We start from the raw sequence: 26,012 nt of genomic DNA, 5'->3' as shown, positions 1-26,012 counted from the left end.
TGAGCTCACCTCTTGGCTGCACAGTCCTGCTCTGAGATAGAGATGGTCTGAAGGCCTTGTCCTGCAATCTTTGCAGCTCCAGATGGTTCTTAACTATGACGAGAAGCTCTAAGTCCAAGCTAGCCTTCTCTTGCAACTTGCCCTTGCAGGGGTCAGGTGGGAGGTGAGGAGGAATGACGCTCCCTCACCACATCGTCCTCCCCCCTGCATCCAGGAACACCGCGGAAGAAGCCCAAGATCTCATGACACCCTTTAGTTTCAAATTCAATCCCCAGGCTGCCGCATGAGAGCCCGTCACTGCCATCCTATAACTCCCAGGCCCTGCCAGCTCTCAGGACCTGCGTTAAAGCTCACTTCCCCAACCAGAAACAGAAAAAGCCTCCTCCGTGCGCCACTCAGCTCCCACCGGAAAAAGAGGCCAAAATCCCACGTGGGAATGGGTGCTGTGGCCGGCCAGGCTGGCTGGAATCTGCGGCAGGGCTGGCAGCCACCCGGCCTGACCGCTGTGCCAGGGCTAGGAGGGTGGAGATGAGGAGGAAGGGAAGCCTGGGGGAGCCCACCACTCTGTGCCTCTGCCCAAAGGGAGAGCAAGTCTGGGGGGAGCAGGTGGGGATGGACCTTGGTGTCCAAGCATCTACATCGGCCCTCCAACAAGGGTGGGAAGGGCTCTCGCTACTTCCAGAAGGGTTGGGGGGCAAAAAGGATAAATCAGGGGAGCGCTCAACATTGCGGCCTCTTTAAAAACCTCCAGATTACAGGGGCATGCGCACCTGCTAGGGCCTGAGGGGAGGGTCTGGAGAAGGAAACGGGAGGCGTTCCTGGCATCGGCATCACCTCCAGCTGGCTTTGCAGGTAGCCAGCCTCTACTGCTCTCCTCTGCCTGCTTCCCCATTACAGACCAACACACCTGAAACAAAAACAAAGGCTGGCAGTGGGCAAAACTAGAGAGAGATGAAGACTTTGTTGTCTGATGTCCCAGCAGCCAGAGCGAATGCTTGCTGGGTAGGTACTTCCTGGCTGCACTTCTCTGCTCAATGTTTTCTTTAAAATGTGTATTTTCTCTTTCATCTCCTGTTTGTTTTCTTGCCCCAGACGTTCCTTGCTAGCTTTGCACATCCTCCCATCCCAACCCACCCCCAGAGCCCACTGGAAATCCCACAGCTGCCCCCTGCCTGCTTGAGTTCAGATAAAGATCTCCAAGACGCCCACCTCCCCGCACCCCCCAACCCCTGCTCTAAGCAGCTTCCTTTCTCAAAGGTCTGGCGTGTTGTCGCAGAGGGCTCCGCTGCCCGACATCTCAAAAAAGGAAAAGAAAAGAAAAGAAAACCAACTCAGTGATTTGCAGGTGCAAAACGGAAGCCATCATCTGACTTTTTCAGAACTATTGTGGCTCATGCTCTCCTTCCATGGTAGCGGGAAAGAACACAGTTCGGGTACAGATGCTGTCTGGTGTGACCCTGTGGGAGCCGGCGTGGACCCTACTGTTCCTTGTCTTCGTTCGGTGTCTCTTCACAGTTGTCCTGCTCATCCTCCTGGACCAAGAACTCCTCGGGGGGCCACCGGAGCTCCCCGCTCTCTACTTCCCCCTCTGTGGGCTCCACCACGATGGAGGGCAGACGGTCCTTCAGTTTGCAGCAGCGGTCGAAGTCTGACGGGTCAGGGAAGATCTGAAATAAAAGCGGAGAACCCCATCATGTACACGTGCAGGATCGAGCCCCCGCTATACACCAGAGACCGTGCTACGCCCTTGGGATACTGGGGAGCAGCAGGTGGGATACTGCAGAGCATCAGGCAGGAGCCAGGGAACAAACTCTGGGGCAACAAAGGAAACCCAGACTAATCCTGAAGCTGAAAGTTTTCATGGCAGTGCCACCAAATTTGTGTTTGTACTTTTTGGTTTTGTTTTCAGATAAAAGAACTCAAAATCATGTCCACAGTAAGTCACATCTCCATTTGCAGCAAGCATTTTACTTTAGAAGTACAATGCATACAACAGGTGCCATAACATTAAATTCCTCCCAGGATAATTATTGGCACCTACCAGGTACTTTACATATATAATTTGGACCCAACACAGTCAGGCAGAAACATACGTGCTGCTTATGCCACCTGAAAGAATCCCAGGAGATTCCTGGAGAAGGAGGTTGCCCAAACCATTCAGCCTGGAAACGAGCAGTGGTAGAATGGGATCAAACCCAGGTCTGTTTGACTCCCAAGTCCATGGCCAATACCACGTGCCTCTCAAGGAGAAGGGTTCTGATCTCGCTGCAGCTGTAAAGTCAAAGTCAAATCAGGGTCGAAGGCATGGCCCCAGACACAGGCACGTGGGAACATAATCCCAGGCTATTTTTTCACCTGTAAACAACACCTGGCTCCTTGACGGCTCTACACCTGAAAGAGTCTACTTCTCTTTCCAAAGTCCTGTCAACGAGGTTCCTTTTTCTGATGCCCACTCTGTGTCCTGACCAGAGCTGGGAGAAACCCCAAACCAGGCTATAAAATCCAGGCTCTGCGGATTCCCTTTGTGCACACTGCCCTGTGACTACAGCTGACCCAATTCTTTGCCCAGCAGCTTAAGTACTTAATCCGATGGGCTGCTGGCCTCTTGCCACACACAGCCCTCGGGGACACGCCAGAGAGCCGGAGAGAGGAGACTGTCTGGGACGCTGGGGCTCACAGAATCACACGGCACCTGCAAGGCCATCTCTTCCAACCTCTCCATTTGATAGATAAGGAAACTGAGGCCCAGAGGGGTCAGGAGACTTGCTCAGGGTCACACAGCTTGTTAATGGCAAAAGAAAGGAAAGCAGACCCTGGAGGGGGTGGAGACACACATTTGAAGAGATCCCGGTGGTTCCCTGTGCCTGGCTCTGTTCCTTGGAGGTAGTAGAAGTGCTCTCCCAGAAACTCAGGCCTTCCCAACTTCTGGGGTGTTACGAGGGTACCCAATCTTACTGCACCTAGCCCCACGCTGTGTTGTCCCCATCAAGTCCCTGACCATGTCAGGGGCCACGTAGGGCTTCCGGGAATCAGGGGCCTCAACACAACCTCCCCAATCCCTGCAGACGAGTGATTATAAACCATTTACCCAATAAAGCCCTATTGCTGGGGGATTAAGTCTTAAGCCAGCTGCACAACCAGGCATCATTAAAGACTTAACGAGGCTTATAAACAGTATCGTAATGGCGGCCAGGAGGAAAACAAGGCAGGGAGGGGCTAGGCTAGTGGGGTGAAGGGAGGCACGGGGAAAGATGACGCCCCGCTGCGGGCTTTCTCTTCCTGATGCAGCCAGCCCTGCAGGTCTGCCCCTGGCCTGGGCTCTGCGCACAGACCCACATGCCGAGCAGGGAGAAGGTCAAGTGGCTTACTTGGGCCCCTCCTCACTTCTCTTCTGGGGAGCCGGAGCCCCCTGCTGTGGGTGAGGACACAGGTGCCCTTCCGAGCACAAGCTTTGGGCATGAGTGAGGGGAACCCCACGAGTGGAAAGTATGCTACAGTTTACAAACTTTTTCAGACGTCACCTCCAGTAGGCCTCACCTCCCCCCCCTCCCCCGCTGCTCAGGAGCAGAGAGACCCTGGGGCTCTGAGGGTCACAAGGAAGAGCCAGGATTCAAACCTAGATCTCCTGTCTTCAGCACCTGTGCCTTTTGAACGATGAATGGACGCCACTGGGTCAACATGCCCACTTCACAGAAAACTGACCAGGGAGGGTGGGCAAGACCCTAGGCTTTAATGGCCCATTTGGCAGTTCAGGCCCCAGGATGACCATCTGGGCAGCTAGGTCCAGAAGATGAGCTGCCCAGTCCAAACAGTTGTTCTAAATCTTCAAGGACAGAGCTGCGAAATAGCAAGAGGGGATGGACACCTGGCCCAAGACAGCCCTGGGCCCCTGCCTCTACCCTCTGACCTCAAGCCCAGGGCTGGGCCTACGCTGTGACTCCCTGGCTGAGAGAGGTGGCGCCGGCTCCTAACTATGACCGCCCACGCTGAGGAAGAGCCAGGGAGACAGGCAGCGGCAAGGCCAGCAGAAGGAGGAAGAGGACAACAAGGGTGGAGGGCATATGATTTTGTTCTAAGCTGGGAATGCGTCTTCAACTAAAAGTAGGGGGAAGAGTGTTCAAATAAGGATGCTGCTGATGATGGAAGATATGCCAGGCACATTTGCTGAGCAGAATCTCAGTCTCCACAATAATCCTCTGAAGTATGCAGTGGTGTGATCACTATTTATAGATGAGGAAACTGAAGCACAGAGAGGGCAAGTGACTTACTCAAGGCCACAGAGCTAGGAAGCGGCTGAACAGGGACCCAAACTCAGACCCACAGGACTTCGAATGAGGCGCTCATTTGACAACACATAGTGTCAAGCCACGTCAACCTTGACATCACTTGTACAACCCTAACCAAGACCTCTCAAACGCCCGGGCCTCAGTTTCTCTTTTTAAGAAGTGAAGTGGTCTTCTGGTCTCACTAGGTGGGTGCAAATCCTGGGCAAATACAGAGATGATAAAATGTTTTGAAGACATACGCTAAATTCAAATTGGAATGTCCTCTTTGGAGCAGTTTCAACAGGACTACGAGAGCAGTCTCCAACAGCAGTTTCAAACTCGAAGCAAGAGGCAGCAATACTAACACAGTAATTAAAATAACTCCAAACAATGCCTTTCATACCGGGAGCCACACAATTAAGTCTTTTAAGTCCTTGGGGGAAGTCTGAGCATTGAACTTCTGATACTGCTTACTTGCCAGAGAACTTTGCTCCCTGAATTGCTCAAAGCAGGCGCCATGGAAAACAAACCTTTTTTTTCTTTTACAAAGCCTGTTAATTACATTTTTAAAAATCACTATAATAATCTAACCCTCCCATCAGAGATTATATTGTATTATCAGATAATACCAATTTATGCCTCTGAAAATTGTAGCTCTCTCCAAAGACAAACAAAACGCACCCAGAACCAAACAGCTTCTCATTTCCTCACATCCAGACAGAAAGCCTTGCAAAGCAAAGCTGAGTATTTTGCCAGTACAATCTTATCTCTGACAGCTGCCTAAGAGGCTGACCCCAAGGAGGTCAAGATTTTTCCACTAAGTCATGCTTTTTAATCATCTAGGCAGCAGAAAAATGAGAGGTTGCAACGGCAGTTTGACGGGGTGGGGAAGGCAGTGGAAAAAAGGACTCAAGTCAGACTTGCCAAGCACATGACAGGTAGAGTTGGGGCAGCAGGCCAGCCCGGCATGCTGTTTGCCTGCAGGAACTAGCCAGGAATAAAGCACTGCCCCTGTTCCAAAAAGAAACTGCTTCTGGTTAAACCTCTTACCCCAAAGCGCCCCTTCTCCTTGGACTGGAGAAGGGGAAAAAAATCCTTTTTGTTTCTCTCTGAAGCAAAAGGCTCCTCTCTAAGGTGTCCAGAAAGGAAGATGGGTGGGCTCTGAGAGGCATTTCCCACCCTCACCCTCCAGGGCAGGACAGATCACGAAGCATCCTTCCCAGCTGTGATTCTCTCAGCCCTGCCCCTTCCTCTGTCCACCAACACTGGACTCCACGACCAGCTGTTACACTCGGCTGCCAGGGCTGATGGCTTGGATGAAACTAATAGACACCAAGTTCCCTCCTTTGCAAATGACATCTTGGAGATCACATGCACCAAGAACATCCCGGGTCCCACACGTCCCACTGTGGGGAACAGCAGGCATTCAAACTTGGTCATGGTCAATTTTATAGGGGACACTTCTTCAAAGGCATCCTTTGCCAGGTGGCCTCCAATCCCAACAGGATCTGACATTTTGGGAACTCAAATGAGTTCACTCAAAAGGTCAAAGGAGGGGCTTCCCTGGTGGCACAGTGGTTTTAAGAATCCGTCTGCCAGTGCAGGGGACACGGGTTCGAGCCCTGGTCCGGGAAGATCCCACAAGCTGCGGAGCAACTAAGCCCGCGTGCCACAACTACTGAGCCTGTGCTCTAGAGCTCGCGAGCCACAACTACTGAGCCCATGTGCCACAACTACTGAAGTCCGCGTGCCTAGAGTCTAGGCTCCGCAACAAGAGAAGCCACAGCAATGAGAAGCCCACGTATTGCAACAAAGAGTAGCCCCTGCTCACCGCAACTAAAGAAAGCCCACATGCAGCAAGGAAGACCCAACGCAGCCAAAACTAAATAAATAAAATAAATTTTTTTTAAAAAGGTCAAAGGCGCTTTAGGACCTTCTAGGAATAAACAGTCTGTGAGATGTAGTTTGGATGCCAATATACCGGAATTTCTGCCTGTAGATCAGAGCTGTCCAACAGAACTTTCCGCAATAATGGAAATATTTTCTATCTGCACTGTCCAATGGTAAACACCAGCCACATGTGTCTCTTAAGCACTTGAGGCTAAAATTTTTAATTCCCTTTCATTTTTATTAATATAAATTTATATGAAATATGTAAAGTTAATATAAATTGAAATAGCTACACAAATAAATAGATAAATATGAGGACAGTGAAAGCAGGACTGTCCAGGAAAGCTCAGGATATTTGGCTAATAGACCGACATGAGAGGCCTCAGAGCAGAGAAGTCTGGGGTTGAAGGTGAGCTCCTGGAGATGAGGAATTAGTCAGCAGGCCTTTGTTGAAAGTATAAAAGTCGCCGGTCAGTCGGCTCCCGTTTCACCCATGGAGGGGAACTGAAAGGTAATACCAGGGCTCCAAAGGCCCGAAATTTGGGGGCCTAGCTATCGACTGTCTGCCTCTAAGCCAGGTGACCTAAACCTGGCTGCCTCTGGGGTGGGAGAGGAGAGAGATGCCTGGCACCTAGGATGGAAAATGTGAGCGACTCTGGTTGGAGCAGCCCTCCCCTGTGTGCATGCATCCCTCAGCCATCAACCCTGACAAACAACCCGAGCTGGCCACAAAGAAGGTGGAGGGCTCGGCAAAGAGCTGAGATATGCTAATAGGGAAAGCGGACACCAGCAGGTAGAGGAGATGAAAGGTGGTTAACTAGATACAAAGGGCTAATTACCAGTTCTGCAAGCTGAGACCCAGGGAGCTTGGCCATCCTGCTCCTCTTTGCTGGGGTGGAACAGAGGAAAGAGGCGTACTGGGGTGGGGGGGAGAGGGCAGGTGGGACAGAGGGCCTGCGATGAATAACCAGGTGGCTCTCCAAGGCCCCAAGAAGGATCTGCCTCAGCATCCAAAACCACACAGTGTGTCTCTCCCCTCTCTGGTTCCAGAGGAGGGGGTAGAAATCAACCTCAAACCTGTGATGGAAAATCACCACTCCCACAGGTAGACCAGGAGTCTGAAAGATCTGGCTTTTCCCTTGTCCCCATGCCTTATTATCTCTATGACTGGGGTCAAATCGTTTTAACTTCTCTGAGCCTCAGCTGCCTCCTGAGTAAAATGAGGAAGGAATTTCCACTCTACAGTATTGTTGAAAGGATTACATGATGCTTCAGGTTGAGTGCCAGCACGGAACCCAACAGGCTCAAAAATGTGGACGCCCATCGCCCTCCTTTCCTCATTTATAAATTGGGATTACTACTAATTCCCATCTTATAGGGCTTTGGAGAGAATTAAATACAGGTATGTCTGAACATGTTCTATAAACTTTAAATTCCTAATGATGGTTCTTGTTAGGTAAAGCGGGGGTCCCCAGGGAGCATTTACAGTAAGGCACTGGAACGTCTGTAGCTGTGGTTTGGGACAGGAGGAAATCAGCAGCACTCCTGGGCTTGTGCTCACAAAGTCTAGGCCAGGTTCTCTGGACAAATGGTTCATCACTTCCCCTACAGTACCTCTCTTTTCCCAGGGCATGGGTTAGGCCAGCTGGAATGGAAGCCACTGCCTTGTCCAGATCCTGGCCTTTCAGCGGAAGCCCCTGCAGCGTAAGTCTCCCCATTACGCATCCTCCCCTCCTTCCCCCAGCCTACTCTAGGGGCCTGCCGCCTGGGTTTCTTATTTTTCCTGGAGAATAACAATGGATTGGCCTTGTGTGTTTATTCGTTCCTAGGAAGGGCTGGTTTATAACAATGGCAGATCTCTACCAGCATCCTGCTCTGCCAAAGGCCGAGTGAATGAGGGGCAGCTAATTCAAAAGAAAAGTACACCCTGGCTTTTTGTCCCCTAACAATACGTGAAGGCAAGAAATATGTTCTTTGAAATCCTTGCCTCCTGCTATTTTATCATCATCATCATTATTTGCATTTTATTGACTTTTCAAAGTGAAATGTGGCGGCAAGAACAGAAAGAATTATAGCAAAGGGGCAGAGTGGCTACTGCCTGGATTCAGGGGACGGGGAAGAACATTCTCCCATCTCCACTCGGATGCTAATGACCTCATTCTCCATCCCTGAGACTCACGTCACTCAAATCTCCCCTGGACTGGGGTTACAGACTATCCACCTCACCCTCTCCTACACTTCTCTGGTGTCTCTAATCCTACAGGAGACTTGAGCAGAGATTTGGGGCTTTATAACAACTGTTATCTCCTTCCTTTGGATTAACGATGCTTAAGCCTCCAGCCTTGAAACTTAAAAGAAAAGGAAATCCTCTGGATAAACACCATCTTTCATAAACATCTCTCCAACACACACCCATCCTGCAAGTTAGGAGTTCCAAATTCCAATTAATTAGCACTAATTGCTGCAGATAATTCGGGCCCAGCGAGCTGATGGGGCTTTTGTAATGTTACAGAACATCTCTCAAAGTTCTCCAGGGTGGTAAGAAAACACGGCAGCTATCTGGCATAGGATGATTTCAAACACCCCCATCCAAATATCCCCCCTGACTATCTCATTATTGCCCTTTGAAAAGAAGACATGCTTCCCGGTCATCTCTGGGCCTTGGGGGATGGCCTCTCTCTCTCTCTCTCTCCTGCTGGTGTCACCCAGGTGTCCCACAGCCACACACTCTCTCTCAGAAAGCCCAGACTGACAGGGCTGCCATTTCCAACCATTCCCTCATTCTTTGTTTTGGAGACAAAAATCTTGAATATTTAGCCTGGTCCCATAGCCTCCCATTCTCTTCTTGGCTGGGGTTCCCCTACTACATGGCTTCCAAAACCATCGCTGGATGGAAACCACTCTCAAGTCTCTGAGGACTTGCTTACAGCCCAGCCCCAGGGCCCTGCTTGGCCTTCAGTCACCACGACCTCTGCAGCACACTACCAGGCCAGCCTGCTTCAAGATTTACGCTCTCTCCTGATTCTCATGACCCTACTCAGGTTCACCTGACCTGTCTAACCTCACCTTCCCTGTGCCCTCCCTGGACTTGGTGTCACCCTAGGCTTTTCTCTGGACTCAGGCAGCTTCCTGGCTTCCACTGTCCATCTTAGGCTGAGGATTCCCCAATCCACGGCTTCACTGCCCTTTCCACCATCTGTGAAAGTCTCCACTTGGACGACATCCATCACCTCCAACTCACCTTTTCCCAAAGTGAGGTCATCAGCTAGTTTGTATCTTTCTTTAAGTTAAAAACTTTTCTTCCCCTCTCCAACAGGAAGCCTTGCTTGATAGTAGGTCCAGTAAAAGAGGCCTGGAGATTATAGTTGATCGCAACTGCAGTATTGATGTGAAAACATTGAAGCAAACAGGGCTACGTTCCTAGAGGTCTGCTAATCTCATGGAGGCCATCTACACCATCTGCACTAACAGGGAGGTGATGCCCAGCTGGCGTCTGATCAGACACATTCTGTTCAGTCTAGAGCAGTGGTTCTCAAAGCTTAATTCCTGAGCTCCTTTCAGGGACAGAGTGTCCATGGAGTTAAAATATTTTCTTAGTAATACTAAGATGTTATTTGCCGTTTTTCCTGTGTTGATACTTGCACTAATGGTATAAAAAGCAACGGTGGGTGAATTTGCTGGCACCTGAGCAAGAATTAGTGATGGCGGCAGCAGCAAACTGTGCTGGTAGTCATTGTATTCTTCACCACCTCCCACTCGCAATTAAAAAAAAAAACTTCATGTCCTTGATGAAGGAGTAAAGATTAATTTTTATTAAATATTGACTGTTAAGTACATGTTGTTTTAATATACTCTGTGATGAAATGCAAAGTCGGCATACAACACTTCTGGTGCACATCAGAGCACAATGGTTGTCTCGCAGAAAAGCATTTATGGGATTGAGTTGCGAGCTGAACTAGCCGCTTTTTCCATGGGACACCATTTTTAGTTGAAAGAATGACTGACCAATAACCATGGTTATTCAGACTTGGGTATTTGGCAGACCTGAGCCTGATATTTCAAAGAAAATGAGCCTGATATTTCAAAGAAAATGAGCCTGATATTTCAAAGAAAATGACTGATGGTATTTGTTACCAATGATAAAAACTGAGGTCTCAAGCAAAAATTAGAATTTTGGAAAACTTGTATCAGCCACCATAATCTTGACAGTTTCCTATCAGTTGAAGAATTTCTGATGAGACCAGTGGAGATATTAACTAATGTGATTTTTTTGATATTATGTAACAAAATGTGTTAACTTTGGAAGATCTGCATAACTCAGCGAACCCATATTTTCCAAATGATCAGTACAGCATGTTATGAAACCAAGCATGGGTAAAAGATTCGTTCAAAGTGCAAGATAGGCTAATGAATTTTAATGTAAGAGTACAGAAAGTTCATTGATAAGGTTTCAGATTCCACATTACCACTAACCTTTAAGAAACTACCACTTACTGAGTTTTGCCAAAACACCAAAGAAAAATATATGAAAAGGCTACTAAAATAGTTCTCCCTTTTCTAAGTTCATATCTGCACAGGCCAGATTTTCTTCATGTACTTCAACCAACACCGATCACAACAGATAGGAAGCAGAAGCAGAGGTGAGACTCTGGCTGTCTTCTATTAAAGCCAGATATCAAACAGATTTGCAAAAATGTGAAACCTTTCTTTGTGCCGAACTTTTTTGTGTGTTTTGGAAAATATATTTATTGTTATTAAAAATCATTACTTATATTAACATGTAATGGTTTTACTGTCATTTTAAAGGAATTAATAAATAACAAAAATTTTAAACTGTTTCAATATCAAAAGATATAACCCACATAAACAAATATCTCTAGGGGTCCTAAATAATTTTTTAAAAAGTAAAAGGGACTGAGATTTAAAAATTTGAGAGCCAATGGCCTGGAGAAAAAAATACCTTCACAAAGATGACTCCATAAGTCAAGGTTGCAGGATAATATGTTTTAAAACTGGAAAAGACTTGAGGGGAACATAAGAGGTACCTTCAAATATTTAAAAGGGTGACATGAAGTCTAAGAGAGAGCAGATTTTTTTTAACTCCAGGGGGCCTATCAAAGATCAGAATGGAGGATTTCACCGCATTATACAACTTCTAACAAAAATGATAGAATCAACTCTCTCCATTACAGATGGGGAAGGCAAGGCCCAAAGAGATGCTGGGAGTCGCCTGAAATGACATAGATAGTAGCAAAGCCAAGATTAGAAACCAGTTATCCAGATTCATACTCCATAATCCCGCTGCGCTGAAAGGTTCTGAGCTCCGTATCACTGGCAGTGTCCAAAGAACACGTAAGTGACCCAATGCCACGCTACTGTAGAGTGCATTCCCACATCTGATAGAGACTGGCCCAGTCTCAAAGGTACCCTCCCACTCTGCGATGCTACGGTATCTCAGTTTTGATCCTAAGGAAAATATCTATATCCACGATCTCCAAACTTGGAGACTGAAAGAATCTTGAAAGAATTTTGAAAGAATTGAAAGAATTTTGAAAAACTGTCTCCTTTCACACCTTTTAAAACCGACACCTAAAACTTCTGCTATATTATAAATATTACCATTTTAAAATAAACTTTTATGCCACTCTTTTAAATAAGTACTCAATGGCTTATAAACACCATAGCAATTTGATATCTACCATCACCTATTTTAAAAACTCATAAACAAGCTTGTAAGTCAAATCTTATTCCTTTCTCTACTTGAAAATGTATTTCCGTTCTACTGCTCCATAGAATTTTATCTTAATGTATTTTCATGTTTGAAAGTTTTTAGTCATTAGCTTTTTTCATACTTCTCTGCAATAAAAAGATGTATTTGTGGGGCTTCCCTGGTGGTGCAGTGGTTGAGAATCTGCCTGCCAATGCAGGGGACACGGGTTCGAGCCCTGGTCTGGGAAGCTCCCACATGCCACGGAGCAACTAGGCCCGTGAGCCACAATTACTGAGCCTGCGCGTCTGGAGCCTGTGCTCCGCAACAAGTGAGGCTGCGATAATGACAGGCCCGCGCACCGCGATGAAGAGTGGCCCCCCTTGCCGCAACTGGAGAAAGCCCTCGCACAGAAACGAAGACCCAACACAGCCATAAATAAATAAATAAATAAATAAATTTTAAAAAAAGATGTATTTGTAAATTGGCTTTTAATGTTTTTATGCCCCATGACCCTAAGGCTTGTTAGTTAAAAAAATAAAATTCTTGATTCACTTATTGCAGCTATTAGGATATAAGTAATCAATAAACATACCACAAATAATTATTAAACACAAAGGTAATTTTTCACTGGTTTTTTTATAGATAGGTGGGATTTATGAAGCTTCTTAGACAGTAACATTTTTAAATGGTCCATTTGTTCGATTCTCCTAAGGTTTCTATACCCTGGGAAGGCACCTTAAAAGATTCACGTAGGTGAGAAGCAGGTCCTCTTACAAAGGGGGTGGAGGGCAATTTGATAGGAAAGGTAGGAAAAGCAAACTGGTGAAGCCTGTCTTCAGGAAACGCAATTTTAGAAAAGCAACAGAGGGAAGCCAAAGACGTGGAAATTGATTTCTCCAAAATGCTCTCTGCTGTCGTATCCCTTGAAAGTTTCTGTGAACCTCAGGGGCAGCTGTCCTTTGGTTTTAACACGTTGTTAAAACATGAAGGGGTGTATACATAGAACCTGCTTAAGAAGTAATTTGGCATTAAAACCTCCAATATTAGGGTGCCAAGGAAAACAGCCAAGAACGTTTCTGATATGGCTTTAACTGCTATATCCAAGGGGGCAAATGACCAAAGAAATACAGAAGTCATAATTTAGTATTAGCTTATCTTTAAGAATGCTTCCCTCCAAGAGGACAGATTCAACTCTCGAAGAAAAAAAATTCCTCCATGGTAACAACAGTGACGCCAGTCACAGGAAGTCAGGCACCACCATGGTTAGGCTTTCCCGTCCACATACACACTATGGCTCAATTATATTTTTTCTTTACTCACTTGTTTAAAACATTTAAAAACAATAAAATTCTATAACTACATAAATGGAAAAGTAGTATTACTTGTCATAGGTAATAACCATAAAATACACTAACATTTTCAAAGTTTGTCTGTGCAACACCTAAATTAACTTTGTAAACCACCAGGCATATGTGGACTCTACTGGAACATTGGCCTAGGCTGTTTACCTGTTGCAAAGAACCTGGAGCCTTGCGGTGCTATTGGGTGGAAGGCCCTTGAACACTGGCCCAAGACTTCCATTATGTTCAGATCTACTTCTAAGAGCCCAGTTTATCCTTGATTCCGGGGAAGCAATATTTCTAAACCATGACCATTCCATGAGCCAGACCTGGAAACCCAGGCAAACCAAGATGGTTCAGGGGACTAAACGTGCCTCTGTTCAACCTTCGTGGGTATCCAAGCCAAGGCAACTACCCTGGTCTTCCTCAAGGTCACACGGTGCTCCAACATCATTAACAGAATAAAGGAGATAAGTAGGGGAATTGCCAACTCATATACATTTGTAATCCACAGAGCATGTCAACACACCCACTATGGGACAAGAATGTCACTGGCTAATTTGCAACGCCGGCTAAATGGCGCCTAAACATCATTAACTGTTATCATCTCTGCTCAAAATAAGCAATTAACAAACTAGGGGAAGATGTACAACATCTCCCAAACACTTTAAAGTAACCAAACACCTTTCTGACTCTCTCCACAAAGCTCCTCCATCATCCCATTGGTATAGATTTTACAACCCTGAGATTCTATTTGCTAGAGCTTTCAATGCTGGGAGCTTATACTATGATAAACTCTTTTATTTGTCTTCTGTTATTAAGGTAATATATAATCAAGAGGCTTAATGATGTTGAATCTCTTTGATTCAGTAATTCTACTTCCAGGAATTTATTCTGAGGAAACAAATCAGACCTGCGCAGAGATTTGTGTAAAATGATATTCAAAGCAGTGTTCTCTGTAAGAACAAAATATGCCACAACCTAAATATTCAGCAATAAGTGGTACGTAACAAAATGAAATGCCATTTTACAAAGAAAACCAAATGACAGGAACATAGTCACAATATTATACGAAGTGAAAAAAGATTCACTCTGGCACATACAGTTTTACCTCAATTTTATTTTTTTAATAAAAATGCATATAAAATACTGGAAGTAAACATACCAAAATATTTCAGTGATAGGAATATGGGCATTTAAAATTTCCTTTGTACTTCTCTATATTTTCCTAAATTTCTAAAAGTAATTAATATCACCTTCATAATTATAACACACACACACGCACACACACTCTCTTACACCTTTTGACTCAGAAATTCTATTCCTAAGACTCTAAGGAAATAGTATAAACTGTGGACAAAGATTTATATATAAAATTATATATAAATTATCACATTATTTATAAGAGAAAAATATATACAATTTAAAAATAATTCAACAATTGGAGAATGGTGAAAAAATCACATTGTAACTTTATAACATTGTGCAGTTATTAAAATGCTGGCTTTGAAGCATTTTTAAGATAAATTGTGGGCTTCCCTGGTGGTGCCGTGGTTAAGAATCCGTCTGCCAATGCAGGGGACACGGGTTCGAGCCCTGGTCCAGGAACATCCCACATGCCGCGGAACAACTAAGCCCGTGTGCCACAACTACTGAGACCGCGCTCTACAGCCCGCGAACCAGAACTACTGAGCCCGTGTGCCACAACTACTGAAGCCCGCGCGCCTAGAGCCCGTGCTCCGCAACAAGAGAAGCCACCACAATGAGAAGCCCGCGCACCGCAACGAAGAGTAGCCCCCGCTCGCCGCACCTAGAGAAAAGCCCGTGCACAGCAACAAAGACCCAACTCAGCCAAAAATAAAAATAAATAGAATAAATTAAAAATAAATAAAATAAATTAATTTATAAAAAAAAAAAGATAAGTTGTGATGATGTGATGCTGATGACTTACATACCATTAAGTAAAAAAGCAGAACACAACCCTGTGTGATCTTGGCCATATAAAAATATAAGTTCCATGGAAAAGATGCTAAAATGTTAACAGTTGCGATTTATGCATGGTGAGATTATGGTGACTGGAAAAAAAAGTTTAAAGAAGAAAATAAAAATTCCATAATGGGCCTATGTTACTTTAAAAATTTGAAAAGTAAGCATGAGAATAATAAAATACATACTTTGCCAGTGAAAATATGAAGTTACTCAAAAAAGGGGAAGGAAAAGAAAATTTTCTTGTAATTACAGCACTCTGATCTAAAACAACTGCTATTAACATTCTGCTGTCTGCCCTTTTGGTCGTGTGTGTGTGTGCGCACGTGTGTGTGAGTTCATGTAAGTGCATGCGAGTGTGTGTGTGTGTGAGCCTCTGTAGGCATCTCAGGCTCTGTCCCATGGGGATCAGTGGCTGAGCCTGGGGCTGCCCACACACCTCGGGCTAATGCTCACCTGCTGATAAATTAGAACTGACACATAGGGCTGTGTCTGGAGAAAATGGTTAGGAATTTGGGAAAACCAAGGATGCTCTCAAATCCAGGGTGGACATGTGTTTCACGCTCTACAAAGTAAAGACAGGAGATGAATTCAAGGTATACTAATGAATTCTGCCTGGGAACCACCTTCAGGTTCAAGTTAGGAGAAAGTCAGACCTAGAGACCAACCCTCCCTGGACTGAGGTTTGTGACTTCCCTCCTTGCTCAGGGCAGTTCTCCTTTGGATGAGAGATCTGGAACCTTCCTTCCCATTGGCTCCAGTACAATTACTGGCCGAGTTGCAAGTAGTCGATGTCGCCTCAGCTAAATGCTTGGGTGCCTCTTCTATACAGTTTACCTAAAAGGGGCTTCTGACAGTGTAAGGCAATTAATTCTAGCAGTGAGGGGACTGAGGGACCTCCCAAACTTCCCTTGAGGTCAAAACAGGCTGGAGAAACTTTTGGCAAATATTAATTTTTTTCTAAGATAGGTCTGTGCAACGAGGGGCCCTCCCCCAGTCAAGGAGTGGGGAGCAGACACAGGAGTTGATTGACTGGGCTCTGGGACGAGGGACGGGCAGGTGGCGAGCGAGAGACAGCCGAGGGGGGAGCAGGGTCTATGAGACTGCAAAGGAACGAAGCCCCGGCAACTCTGGGCCCCGTGTGAATGAGGGCCTGTCTTCATCCTCCGAGGATTATTTCAGGACTCGGGCCTGAGAGATCATTTCAGGACATTCACTAGACACCCAGGAATAGCTCTTGGCTCCAGTCACAAGATAACGCCACCCAAACTCATCCATTTCCCTAATGGTACAATCCTCCTCTCTATCCAACCTGGGAGACTGGGTCACCATAGAGAAAATGCTGACTCTATAAAAACCCACGCCGTGGGATAGCCAAGGTGGAGGGATAATTCTCAGTTCAGGAAAGGGAGAGAGGAAGGGTCCAATCAATCATACAGCATCCATTAAGCAACTATTTGCAGGACACTGTGCCCGGCATTGTGGGAACAAAGAGCCGTCTAAGACACAGACCCTGGGTCTGGAGAGGGATGAACACACCACCGCTTGAGAGGCCTCAGGCCTAACACAGGCCCTTTGAGAGAAGGCCGGGTTCTATGGCTCCAGTGTGTGTCACGTTGGCTAGGGAAGTGAAGCAAGCTTGTTCTCTCCCTGGCAGTGCTACAGACTCACTGCTGTGACCACAGTGTGTGTGTTGGGGAGGAACCCCATGGGAACAATTCCAGCCCTCTGCAGGCCCTCACCCAGGGGCATTCCAAAACACTGAACACCATGTTTGTGTCAAGGCCTTGGGCACTGAAGGGAGGTGCTGGATCCCTCATGCAAAGTAGACGTGACCTGAAACTGACGTGACCTGGGCACTGACTCAAAAAGAGGCAGCACGTTCAGACACAGGCCCAACGCCACCCAAAGAAATGAACTCCTTGTGCTTCTGAACCTTGTGGCCCTAACTGCCTGTTTGCCTCATGTTCTTATGAATTGTACCCAAGCAGGGAGCAGCGTGGACGGGGTAGGGATAGGAAAAAGAAAACTCCCTGGGATTCCAGGAGCATGTCGTGTCCATGGGGGGACATCTCCTGCCAAGTGCTTTGGAATTTTAGCTTTATGTCTCTTCAGGGACAACTGAGGCTTTTTAAGTCTGATGTGAAAGATGTTTTCCTGGTGACCATGGGACTTCTGTGGGCAGGCGCATGGGACCATGCGCCTGCCCAGCTGGGCCTCCAAAACTCTTGAGAACATGTGGGGTACCACAGCTGGGAGTAACCAACGAGACAAGGGCACCAGGAGGAGGAGACAAAGGGAGGTGATGACTTATGCCTGGAGTGGCCTTGTGAGCGGGGGTTTGAGGGAGGCGGAACAGAGACACGTGCAGGAACCCCAGCCCATCGCTGATTTCAACACCTGCATTTACACGGGTGGGAGCAAGGAGAGCCAGCCTCGGGGGTCTCATAAAGAAAGGCTCAGCGGAGACGTGAGTGAAGAGAAAGTGTTTCTGAACTGCTACCTGATTTTAGAGGTTCAACTGAGACTGTTCTTTGAGAGAGGAGTTGCTGCTTCTGATAAAGAGCGAGGAGGGAGAGATAAAGGAGTCGTCTATTGTTGGGCCTTGGAGATGGAAGAAGCAGAGAGTTCCTGTCTGGGGAGGAGCTATTCTCAGCCAGCACAGTGCATTAGACCTGTCCTAATGCAGAGCTAAAAGCGAGGCTCAGCCTGCAGGAAGCAAACGGCAGGGCTGTGGCAGGAGAAGGTCACCCACCACTGTCCCTCCTCCCTATCCTATAAAACGCCAGGATATCCCTCCCTCCTGTCTTGGGAAACGCAGGGGAAGATGCAGGGAAGCTCTTAGGGAAGGCCCAGAACACAGGGCACTGTGGTACATGTAGAATTAGCGCCTCTGGCTTCCAGCGCATCCTCCCTGGCTCCCCTCATCTGACTGGTGGGTAGACGTCAAATGGTAGGAGTATGAGACCAAGAACAGCAAGAGGAATACAAAAGGTGACCAGGGAGGGACATGTATGCTGATCAGAGAGGAATTTAAAGGGCCTTGGGAAGGATAAAAGTTTTCAGATCTTGGTCCAGTTGCTTTAGATGGGACAGTCTTAAGTGAAAACTGAAGAGCCATATCTCTGTCTAGAACTTAGCAAGGGGGATAGAACTGCAAAAGCCTCAGCAAACTGTGCTGGGGGAAGCTAGGCAGCAAGGCCAGAATGCACAGCCCTTGGGTGGTGGCAGCATCAGTGTCCACAGGCAAATGCCCAGGTCCCTCCTCCAGGCCAACTCAGGCCCAGCACGGAAGGAGACCCAGTCAGAGAGGCATTCCGAAATGCCACATTCTTAGAGTCCCTGGAGCTGGGATGGGGGAGCCTGCAAGGCAGCCACTGACCTGCTCCCCTGAATTAGGGAAAGGAAGAAGGCATTAGGCGCAGACGTTCCCGTCCCAGGGGCCGGAGAACAGGAGGCTGACAGATGCAGTGTGGGGAGGGAGCTGCAGCCAGCAGGGGCAGAAATGTCCTCATGGAGACCCTCCCACTCAGCCCTGTGAGCTGGCCGCCACTCCCATCCCGCCCAACATGTCCTCGACTTTCTAGTAACCATTTACTCACCCACCCCGCAGGGTGTCATAATTCATGCCAAGTGAGAGAGCGGCCGTGCACTGCACATACTGAATTGACTCTCCAAGTAAATGTTAAAGACAAAACAAGGCACCGGCTCTGTGGATTTTTAAACTTGCTAACTCCCTAAGCACAAGAGACGGGCTTACCCGAATCTTTCAGGAGATAAAAAGACATCTGTCTGAGCCTGAGGAGGCCCTTTAAAAATTCTAAGACAGAAGTGAAGGTGGGCAGCTTCAGAACCAAGAGACTCAATTTAACTGAAAGCACCACCATCCACTTAGCACCTGCTCTGTGAAGGCCCAGAGCCAGCAGGCACCTTGGGTTGGGGAGGGCTGCAGGAGGGGTGATGGCTGATGGGCACAACGAGGGAATAAGTCATCCCCTGCCCTCGGACACATGGGCAGGGAGAAGGTCAGGCAGGACCACGGCAGCATCATTTAAGCACAAATGCCACAGGTGCTGGAGAAGAAGGAGGTCACATCTGGGGCAGAGAAATCAGGAAAGCTTCCTTCCGGGTAGGTCTGGAAGGTGGGGGAACAACTGACAAATTCCAGCGTGCCTATTTATTTTATGACCTTGTTTCAAGGTCAAACCACAAGTCTGAGATTCTATTTCAACTGCCAAGTTGGGATTGATGTCTCCTTCCCACTTTTAGTTCCTTGGAAAAGCAGGTCACAGTAAAAGCCATGTACTATTATTACCCTCAGGAGGAATGCCAAGAACAGAGTTCAAAGATCTCCTGCCCCCAGAGCCAAGCCTAGCCTGAGCATGTACAATGGGCAGGCTCCAGCCAAGTGCAGCCCCAGCCAATCCCCAGAGCTCCGGTGGGAATGTGTTTAATTGGATGGCACTGGCTTTGAGTGGGCCCAGAAAATACCGGTCTCATGACAATTGGCAGACCAGTTTGCTGCACAGCCCTGCGCCTGGCTGAAACAGGGGCAAACCAAGGGGTATCTGAAGGTGCAACAAAATTAGAGATGGAAGTGTCCTCTCAAAGCCTCTTTCAAGGCCCAGCCCCAGTCTGACCTCCTTCTCCGAAGCCTTTAGATTGCCACACATCCCTGGATTGACCGTAGCTTTCGTATTGCTCCACCAGATGGCCTGTGTTCCAGTTACGTACATACTAGTTTCCCACGTGAGCCCTGGACCCGTCCTACAATGCCCAGCATAGCATGTTACATACAGCAAGTGTCCAATAAATACTGCTTGCTTGACGATAACCACCTCTCCCCTTTCTCTTCACCAGGCAACAAGAAGACCTTTCTGAAATCTTGTGACAGAGTGCTTTGAAGTTCTAGGTAAGATATTTTGGAACTGTGCAGTAGTCCCCACTCAGGTAGCAGGGCAGATTTCCTGAGAGGCTGTGAAAACTGGGCCCTAAGTCTAGCACCACAAAGGAAGATTTGAGGGCCCTTTTCTTAGGCAGCATCGAGTTATCTTAGGAACCCAGAGGCGATTTTATTTTCCTCCTGCCATGGCAACCCCAATTCAGCTGTCCTCACCCAGCACTGCAGCCCCTTCCTGGGTCATCACCTGCTCTTACCCTCAGATCCAGCGGAATGACCTGAAGGTCAAGAAAACTGCCCTGTAGGACCTGGTCCTTTATCCTGGAACACGTTCAAAAGGAGAATATCAAAAAGCACACACAGACATACTGATGACTGTGTCTGGAAAGGTTTTGTGATGGAAATCTAAAACCCAGAACTGAAAAAACAAAAAACAAAACAAAACAAAAAACATCTCACCTGTAACCACAAAGAGATTCAGTCTGATTCAGTGGCTTGGAAACTGGTATCCAAAAACACCCCGGCTGGTAAGTCAGGAAACTTCTACCCTCCCACAGGCTGTGGGGCTTTCAATTGTCTCTCTCAGGCCCACTCTGAGGGTGGAAGGTACAAAACCAACCAGGAAAGGGTATTTCCCCCCTCCCTCTGAATCCCCTCAGGCTACCTGAATACTTATTTCCAGCCAGCAAAAGGGGCTTGGCCATTTTGACACACAACAAAGGGGCCTTCTCTAACCTCCCAAGTGTGTCTGAGGTGACTCTTGCTGTCACCTGCCAAATTACCTTACCCAACCTCAGCTTTCACCTCAGCCCTCTTTGATCACCCTCCCTCCATCACACCCACCCAGCTTTCTATTTTCTCTTCCTTCACAAAACAAATGCCCCTGGAATGGTTCTGAGGCAGAGCAAGTCTAGATTCTAGCCAAGAGCCAACCCCAAGGCACAGACACATGATACATCAGAAGAACAAGGTTTTGGAGTTCGAGACCCAAGTCATCCACTCAGTCTGACCCTGTTTCCTCATCTGTGAAACAGAACAATAATTCCCATCTCAGTGTCCACGGTCAAGAGTGAATGAGTAACATTTGTAAAGTGCATGGCCCATAGCCAGATTCAGTTAATATCTGCTGAATGAGCCCATCACACTTCATTCATCTTCCCCGGCCAGCCATCCTACACAATTTCCCTAGCTCCGAGATCTTCCCTTAAGAACAGACTCTTTCCTCCTCTGAAGGTAATAACGTAGGCACTCTTCTTGGAAATCTGAAAACAGTTCACTGCCTCGGCGCTATCTGGAGGTCTCTGCAGCGGGCTGTGGGCAGTGGAAAGCGAATGGCAGGCCAGAAAGAGCACTGGGCTGAGAATCTGAAGGTGTTACTTAGACCACTTTTTTGGTCCTTATATATTCTGGATCCACCACACAGCATAACCTCTATGCTGGATCCTGGCAATAACATCCCTGAGAGAGTTACCCTTCTGGGAAAGGTCTCTTCAACTCTAAGTAGTTTGAACATTAACCCCGTTGGAATCAGTTGGTCAACCATCAACCAGAGGAAGAAAGCAGCATTTGACACAGCAGTGCCTCCACCAGACTACCCTTCCCCATAAGCTGCCCCTCACAGCAATGTTGCTACTGCCCAAGGCTTGGGTGGGGAGGGAAGTTCTGATCTGAACCGACTGCACATTATCACTTCCCCCTTTGCCACCATGAAGGGGAGAGTCCACAGCAGCCAGGATGACTAATTAATAACATCAGCTCATGCTTTCTGAACGCTTACTGCCTCTCAGGTACTGTGAATGCCTTATCCATGTCATCTCATCATGTTGAATCTTCACCACAATTCTGTGAAGTAAGGACTATTGTTGCCCCATTTTACAGATGAAGAAACCGAGGCTTACTGGCATTAGGGGACTTTCTCAAGGGCGCATAGCTCTTACAAATAGCACTGGGATACAGAACCAAGTCTGCCTCCAGCCCCAGCAAAAGACACTAGGCTCTAAGGAACCAGAAGGAAGCCAGTACTGAACTTACCTGATAGGAAAGGCCATCCTTTCGGGGGTTGAGGCCAATTTCCTCCATGGATGGGGTGTTCATCATCACCTCAGTCATCTCGGCCGATCTCAGATAGTCAGGGCTGCCAAGAAACCCAGAGCAAAAGTCAACAAACACACGCACTTTCACATGCCTACTCTCGGTGCCTTCTGCTGTTAAATTAGAGGACTGCCTGGAAGCAGGATGAGAGGTGTTCAAAACAGAACTCTCCGAAAAACGAGCTCATGCACCGAGGAAGCACCTTACAAGCCTAGAGCATCAGGGCTCTCGACCTCCATCAACAAAGCCCATTGCCTGAAAACCGCTCTGGCAAACCTCCTCTTCCCTCCTCTCCTGTACTAGTCCCTACTGGCACAGAGCGACTCTGGATTTTCTTTTAAGTGACAGAACTAGAAAAAAAAAAAAAAAAAACAGTAAGTAGCTGAGGACATCTATCTATATTAAAACCAATTCAACCCGTCTCTAGGGGAACTGAATATTATTATTATATAATGATAACAGGTCAACCTCGGAGAAACCAAGTTCAATAATGCTGCCTTCCTAAATTTCTCTCTGTCTCTCTGGTGTTCCTTTTTGCAAAATGTCCCACTTAAAGCCCCAAGGGGTCAGCTTTCTGAAAGCTTCACATCTGCCATCCAACCTCCTTCTCTAGCCCCAGCCACAGCAGCTGCAAGCTCATAGCTTGAAAAACATCCCCTGGATTAAAAGTCTTAAGGATGCCCGGACTCTGACTGCAAAGGAAATTTCCAGAGGGGCCAAGCTGGCCCACCAATGGCTGACATGTGAAAGTGCTTTGTACTCTGTAAGCAGGATACAAATGTTCCATTATCCTCACACAAGCCATGGGCACGTACAGGGTCCCGAATGTGTAATGCCAAATAGCGCATACCAAAGTCAGTGTACTCCCTACACAACAGCCAATATTTTCACCATCATGCCTTTACACGTGGTTAAAAAAAAAAAAAATGTAGGGTAGGCCTTTGAAAGACTGTATCTAAGGAAACAGGGGTACCAAACTCTTCTTCATTTTACAGCTACTACATAGAGTAGAAATGGCACAGGATTTGGAAACAGAAGCAATAGGTTCGGGTCCAAGCTATGCCACTCAAGTGCTGTGTGATCTTGAACAGGTCATATAACCTCTCTGAGCTGCAGGTGCACTGTTAGTCTGTTACCATGATGCTAATAATGCATATCTCACAGTTTTGGTAAAGGACTAATCTCTGGGGGGGAAAAGCATTGCAAACTATGAAATGCTAATCAACTGTAAAGTAATACCAAACCTTAATCTCTCAGGCGACAATAACCCTGATGAGTCTTAACACCCATTTTGGCAAGTTTTGAGTGGCCAGGGGCACACAGCCTCCAGTGGCCTTCCAAGTCTCACCCATATGGTACCCGGAGGTGGGAGGGAAGGAGCGCTCAGAGGAGAGAGGTACGCAAGCCTCTGGGGTGAGGAAATTTTTACTTTGAGAGTTCAGTCTCCTTTCTAAACAGAGACAGGCTGGGTTGGGGGAGGGGAGACTAAAAGAAGATGCTAGGCTTCCGGGCAAGTTTAAGGTCAGGAGCCAGGACTCCAAAGTCAGTTTCCCCCTGGGTTATGGAGAGGCTACTGCCCACCCCCAAAGTAATGGGCCAGAAGAGCGCCCACCGGGCTCTCGCCAGGCTCTTAGCCTGGTGTCCGGGCGTTCGCTCCTCGCTCCCGGCTGTGGCGCGGGGCCGAAAAGTTGAAGCAAGAAGCATGAACTTTCCGGTTTCTGAGCTGAGCAGGACTGCGCGAAGCTGGAGCCTGCGGGGCCGGGCTCTCCGCGCCCGCACCTGGGAGCGAGCTCCAGGCCGCCAGCGCTCGCCCCCCGACAGCTCTTCCTCTTCCCCAGCGCAGGAAGGAAGCAGCAGCCGGTGCGCAAGTCCCAGCGGCCGGGGGCCTCGCTCTTCAACGAGGCGGGCGCCCGGGGCGCATCCCTCCCAGCCCCGATCCCCGGTCGGGTGCAAACCTCCGCCTCCCCGCACCCGGCCCGGGCTCCTTCCCGGCGGGCCCGGCGAGGGCGGCTCCTCCCCAACCCGGGCCCCCATAAAGGCGCGTCGGGTTTAGGGGCTATGGAGAGAAAAGGGATCGAGAGGGTGCAGCGAGGGACTGTGCTGCTCCCTGTGGCTTCAGTCGGGTTACGTGTGGGGAGAGCGTTTTCCCTCACCCCTCGGAGCTCTGCAAACGCCGCCGCTGCACCAGCTCAGCCCCGCTGCCGCCGGCCTCGACGCCAAGACTTGCATGCAAACAAAAAGGAAAAGGGGAGGGGCCCGGGGAGAGCAGGAGCCCCCTACGCCAGGCAGGGCGCGCGCCTCCTGCAGCCCTCCGCAAAGGGGCTTTTATTAGCCGGGTTCAGCCGTGACGCCTGGTTCTCCCCCGACCCCACTACGGCCGTACACACACCCTCCCAGCCGTCACTTAAGTGAGGGCTTCGAGTTCACTTCCTTTGTCTGGATGCTCTCAGCGCCACCTCCCCACCCCCACCTTTGCAACCTTGACGTTGACTCCTGCACTGGCTTGGGCGGCGGGTTAGTGCCCGGCGCCCGCGCCGCCCGCTGCCCTCGCACCGAGTAGGCACGAGCAGGCGCCCGGGCCCCGCAGCCACGGCCGCGAGACGGATGTCCGCCGAGGGCACAGGATACTCACCAGTGAATGGGGAAATATACAGACATGAAGTCCTAGGGGAGCCTGACCCACGCCCTTGTGATTTAAACACGGTCACTGCGTCTCGGGTAAGGATGTCACGGGCGCAGACAGGCGCGGCAGGCTGCCGAGTGTGGGCACTGGGCGTTCGCCGGTCCGCCTCCCGGAGACAGCCCCACTGCCAGCAGCGTCAGCAAAGCAGACGGAGCTCTCGGTTCTCCACCGAGCTCGCGGCCCCACAAAGAGCCCAGGAAGCCGTATTTATAGGGGCGGGGGCGGGGCTCGGCTCCGGGAAGCCCCGCCCCCCCCTCGCCCACTCCTGGAATAACGTCACCAAAATCATGAATGGCTTCGGCGCTCGCAGCTCCCGCTGGCGGCGGCTCGGGGGCGCGCTCGGCTCTGCTCCCCGAGGGCAGTGGTTTGCTGCAGCTTCTAGCCCGGCCCCCACCCCACGACTCACACACGCAAACACGCGCGTGGCCATGCGCGCGCGCGCACACACGCACGCAAGGGGACCGGAGTTCAATGTCAACGCTACTTCAGACCTACAATCCCGCGGGCGTTGGCGCCCCGCGCCTCTCTCCCTGCACACACCTCCGGGGCCGGGGTGGGGGGACTTGGGGGCAGAGGACCATGGTGTGAGGAGGGCGCCGGGGCCCGCTCCGGACGTGACCGCTTGGCGCGGGGGGAGGGCGCCATCCCTCAACCAGCGCCCTCTTTGGTACCCACTCGCCGTCCCCGGCACACACCTCGGGACCCCTCTTCAGCGTACATCCCCCAAACTAGGCCTTTCTCTGGCATCCTCGCCCGTGGCACCTGGATTGCTGCGCCCGAGACGCGTCTCTTCTATCCCTGGGAAGATGCGTGCAAATGAGAGCACAGCTAAAAAAGAGGCAGTGGGAAGGTGGGAGGGGACGCGGAGCTGCGGGACCGAGTGCCCGCGGGGGTCACGTTAGCTTGCAAGGGACTGGTCTGCAGCCCTGAGAGCCGTGGAGGGTTTGATTTGCGTGCGAAAGGATGTGGTGTCGTCGTAGGGTTTTTCCACTGGACACATACACACCCGGCCCGTGGCGGGGGAACGGGGGTGCTGGGGGACGCCGTGCAAGCACACCCCACCAGCCTTGGCTCCCAGATCTCCTCCAAGGAGAAGAAACAAAGAGCTTCAGCCGAACCCCTCCCACACTGCCCGGGAATTGCAACG

General features: G+C 48.9%; 1 protein-coding gene across 1 annotated transcript; it reads right to left on the bottom strand.

The window, feature by feature from the left end:
• Positions 1–1,201: 1,201 nt before the first annotated feature.
• Positions 1,202–25,063, bottom strand: LBH (LBH regulator of WNT signaling pathway). Its single transcript, XM_061211385.1, has 3 exons — positions 24,815–25,063; positions 22,123–22,225; positions 1,202–1,667 (listed from the first exon to the last, which is right to left on the bottom strand). Exons 1-3 carry the CDS (start codon positions 24,838–24,840, stop codon positions 1,479–1,481), a joined length of 318 nt encoding a protein of 105 aa, XP_061067368.1. The 5' UTR covers positions 24,841–25,063; the 3' UTR covers positions 1,202–1,478.
• Between the last annotated feature and the right edge of the window lie 949 nt (positions 25,064–26,012).

This window comes from Eubalaena glacialis, chromosome 14 (genome assembly GCF_028564815.1).
Source record: "Eubalaena glacialis isolate mEubGla1 chromosome 14, mEubGla1.1.hap2.+ XY, whole genome shotgun sequence".
In the NCBI taxonomy this organism is placed as follows: domain Eukaryota; kingdom Metazoa; phylum Chordata; class Mammalia; order Artiodactyla; family Balaenidae; genus Eubalaena; species Eubalaena glacialis.
Note: the sequence above shows the minus strand (reverse complement) of the source record. Positions and strands in the feature narration are given on the sequence as shown.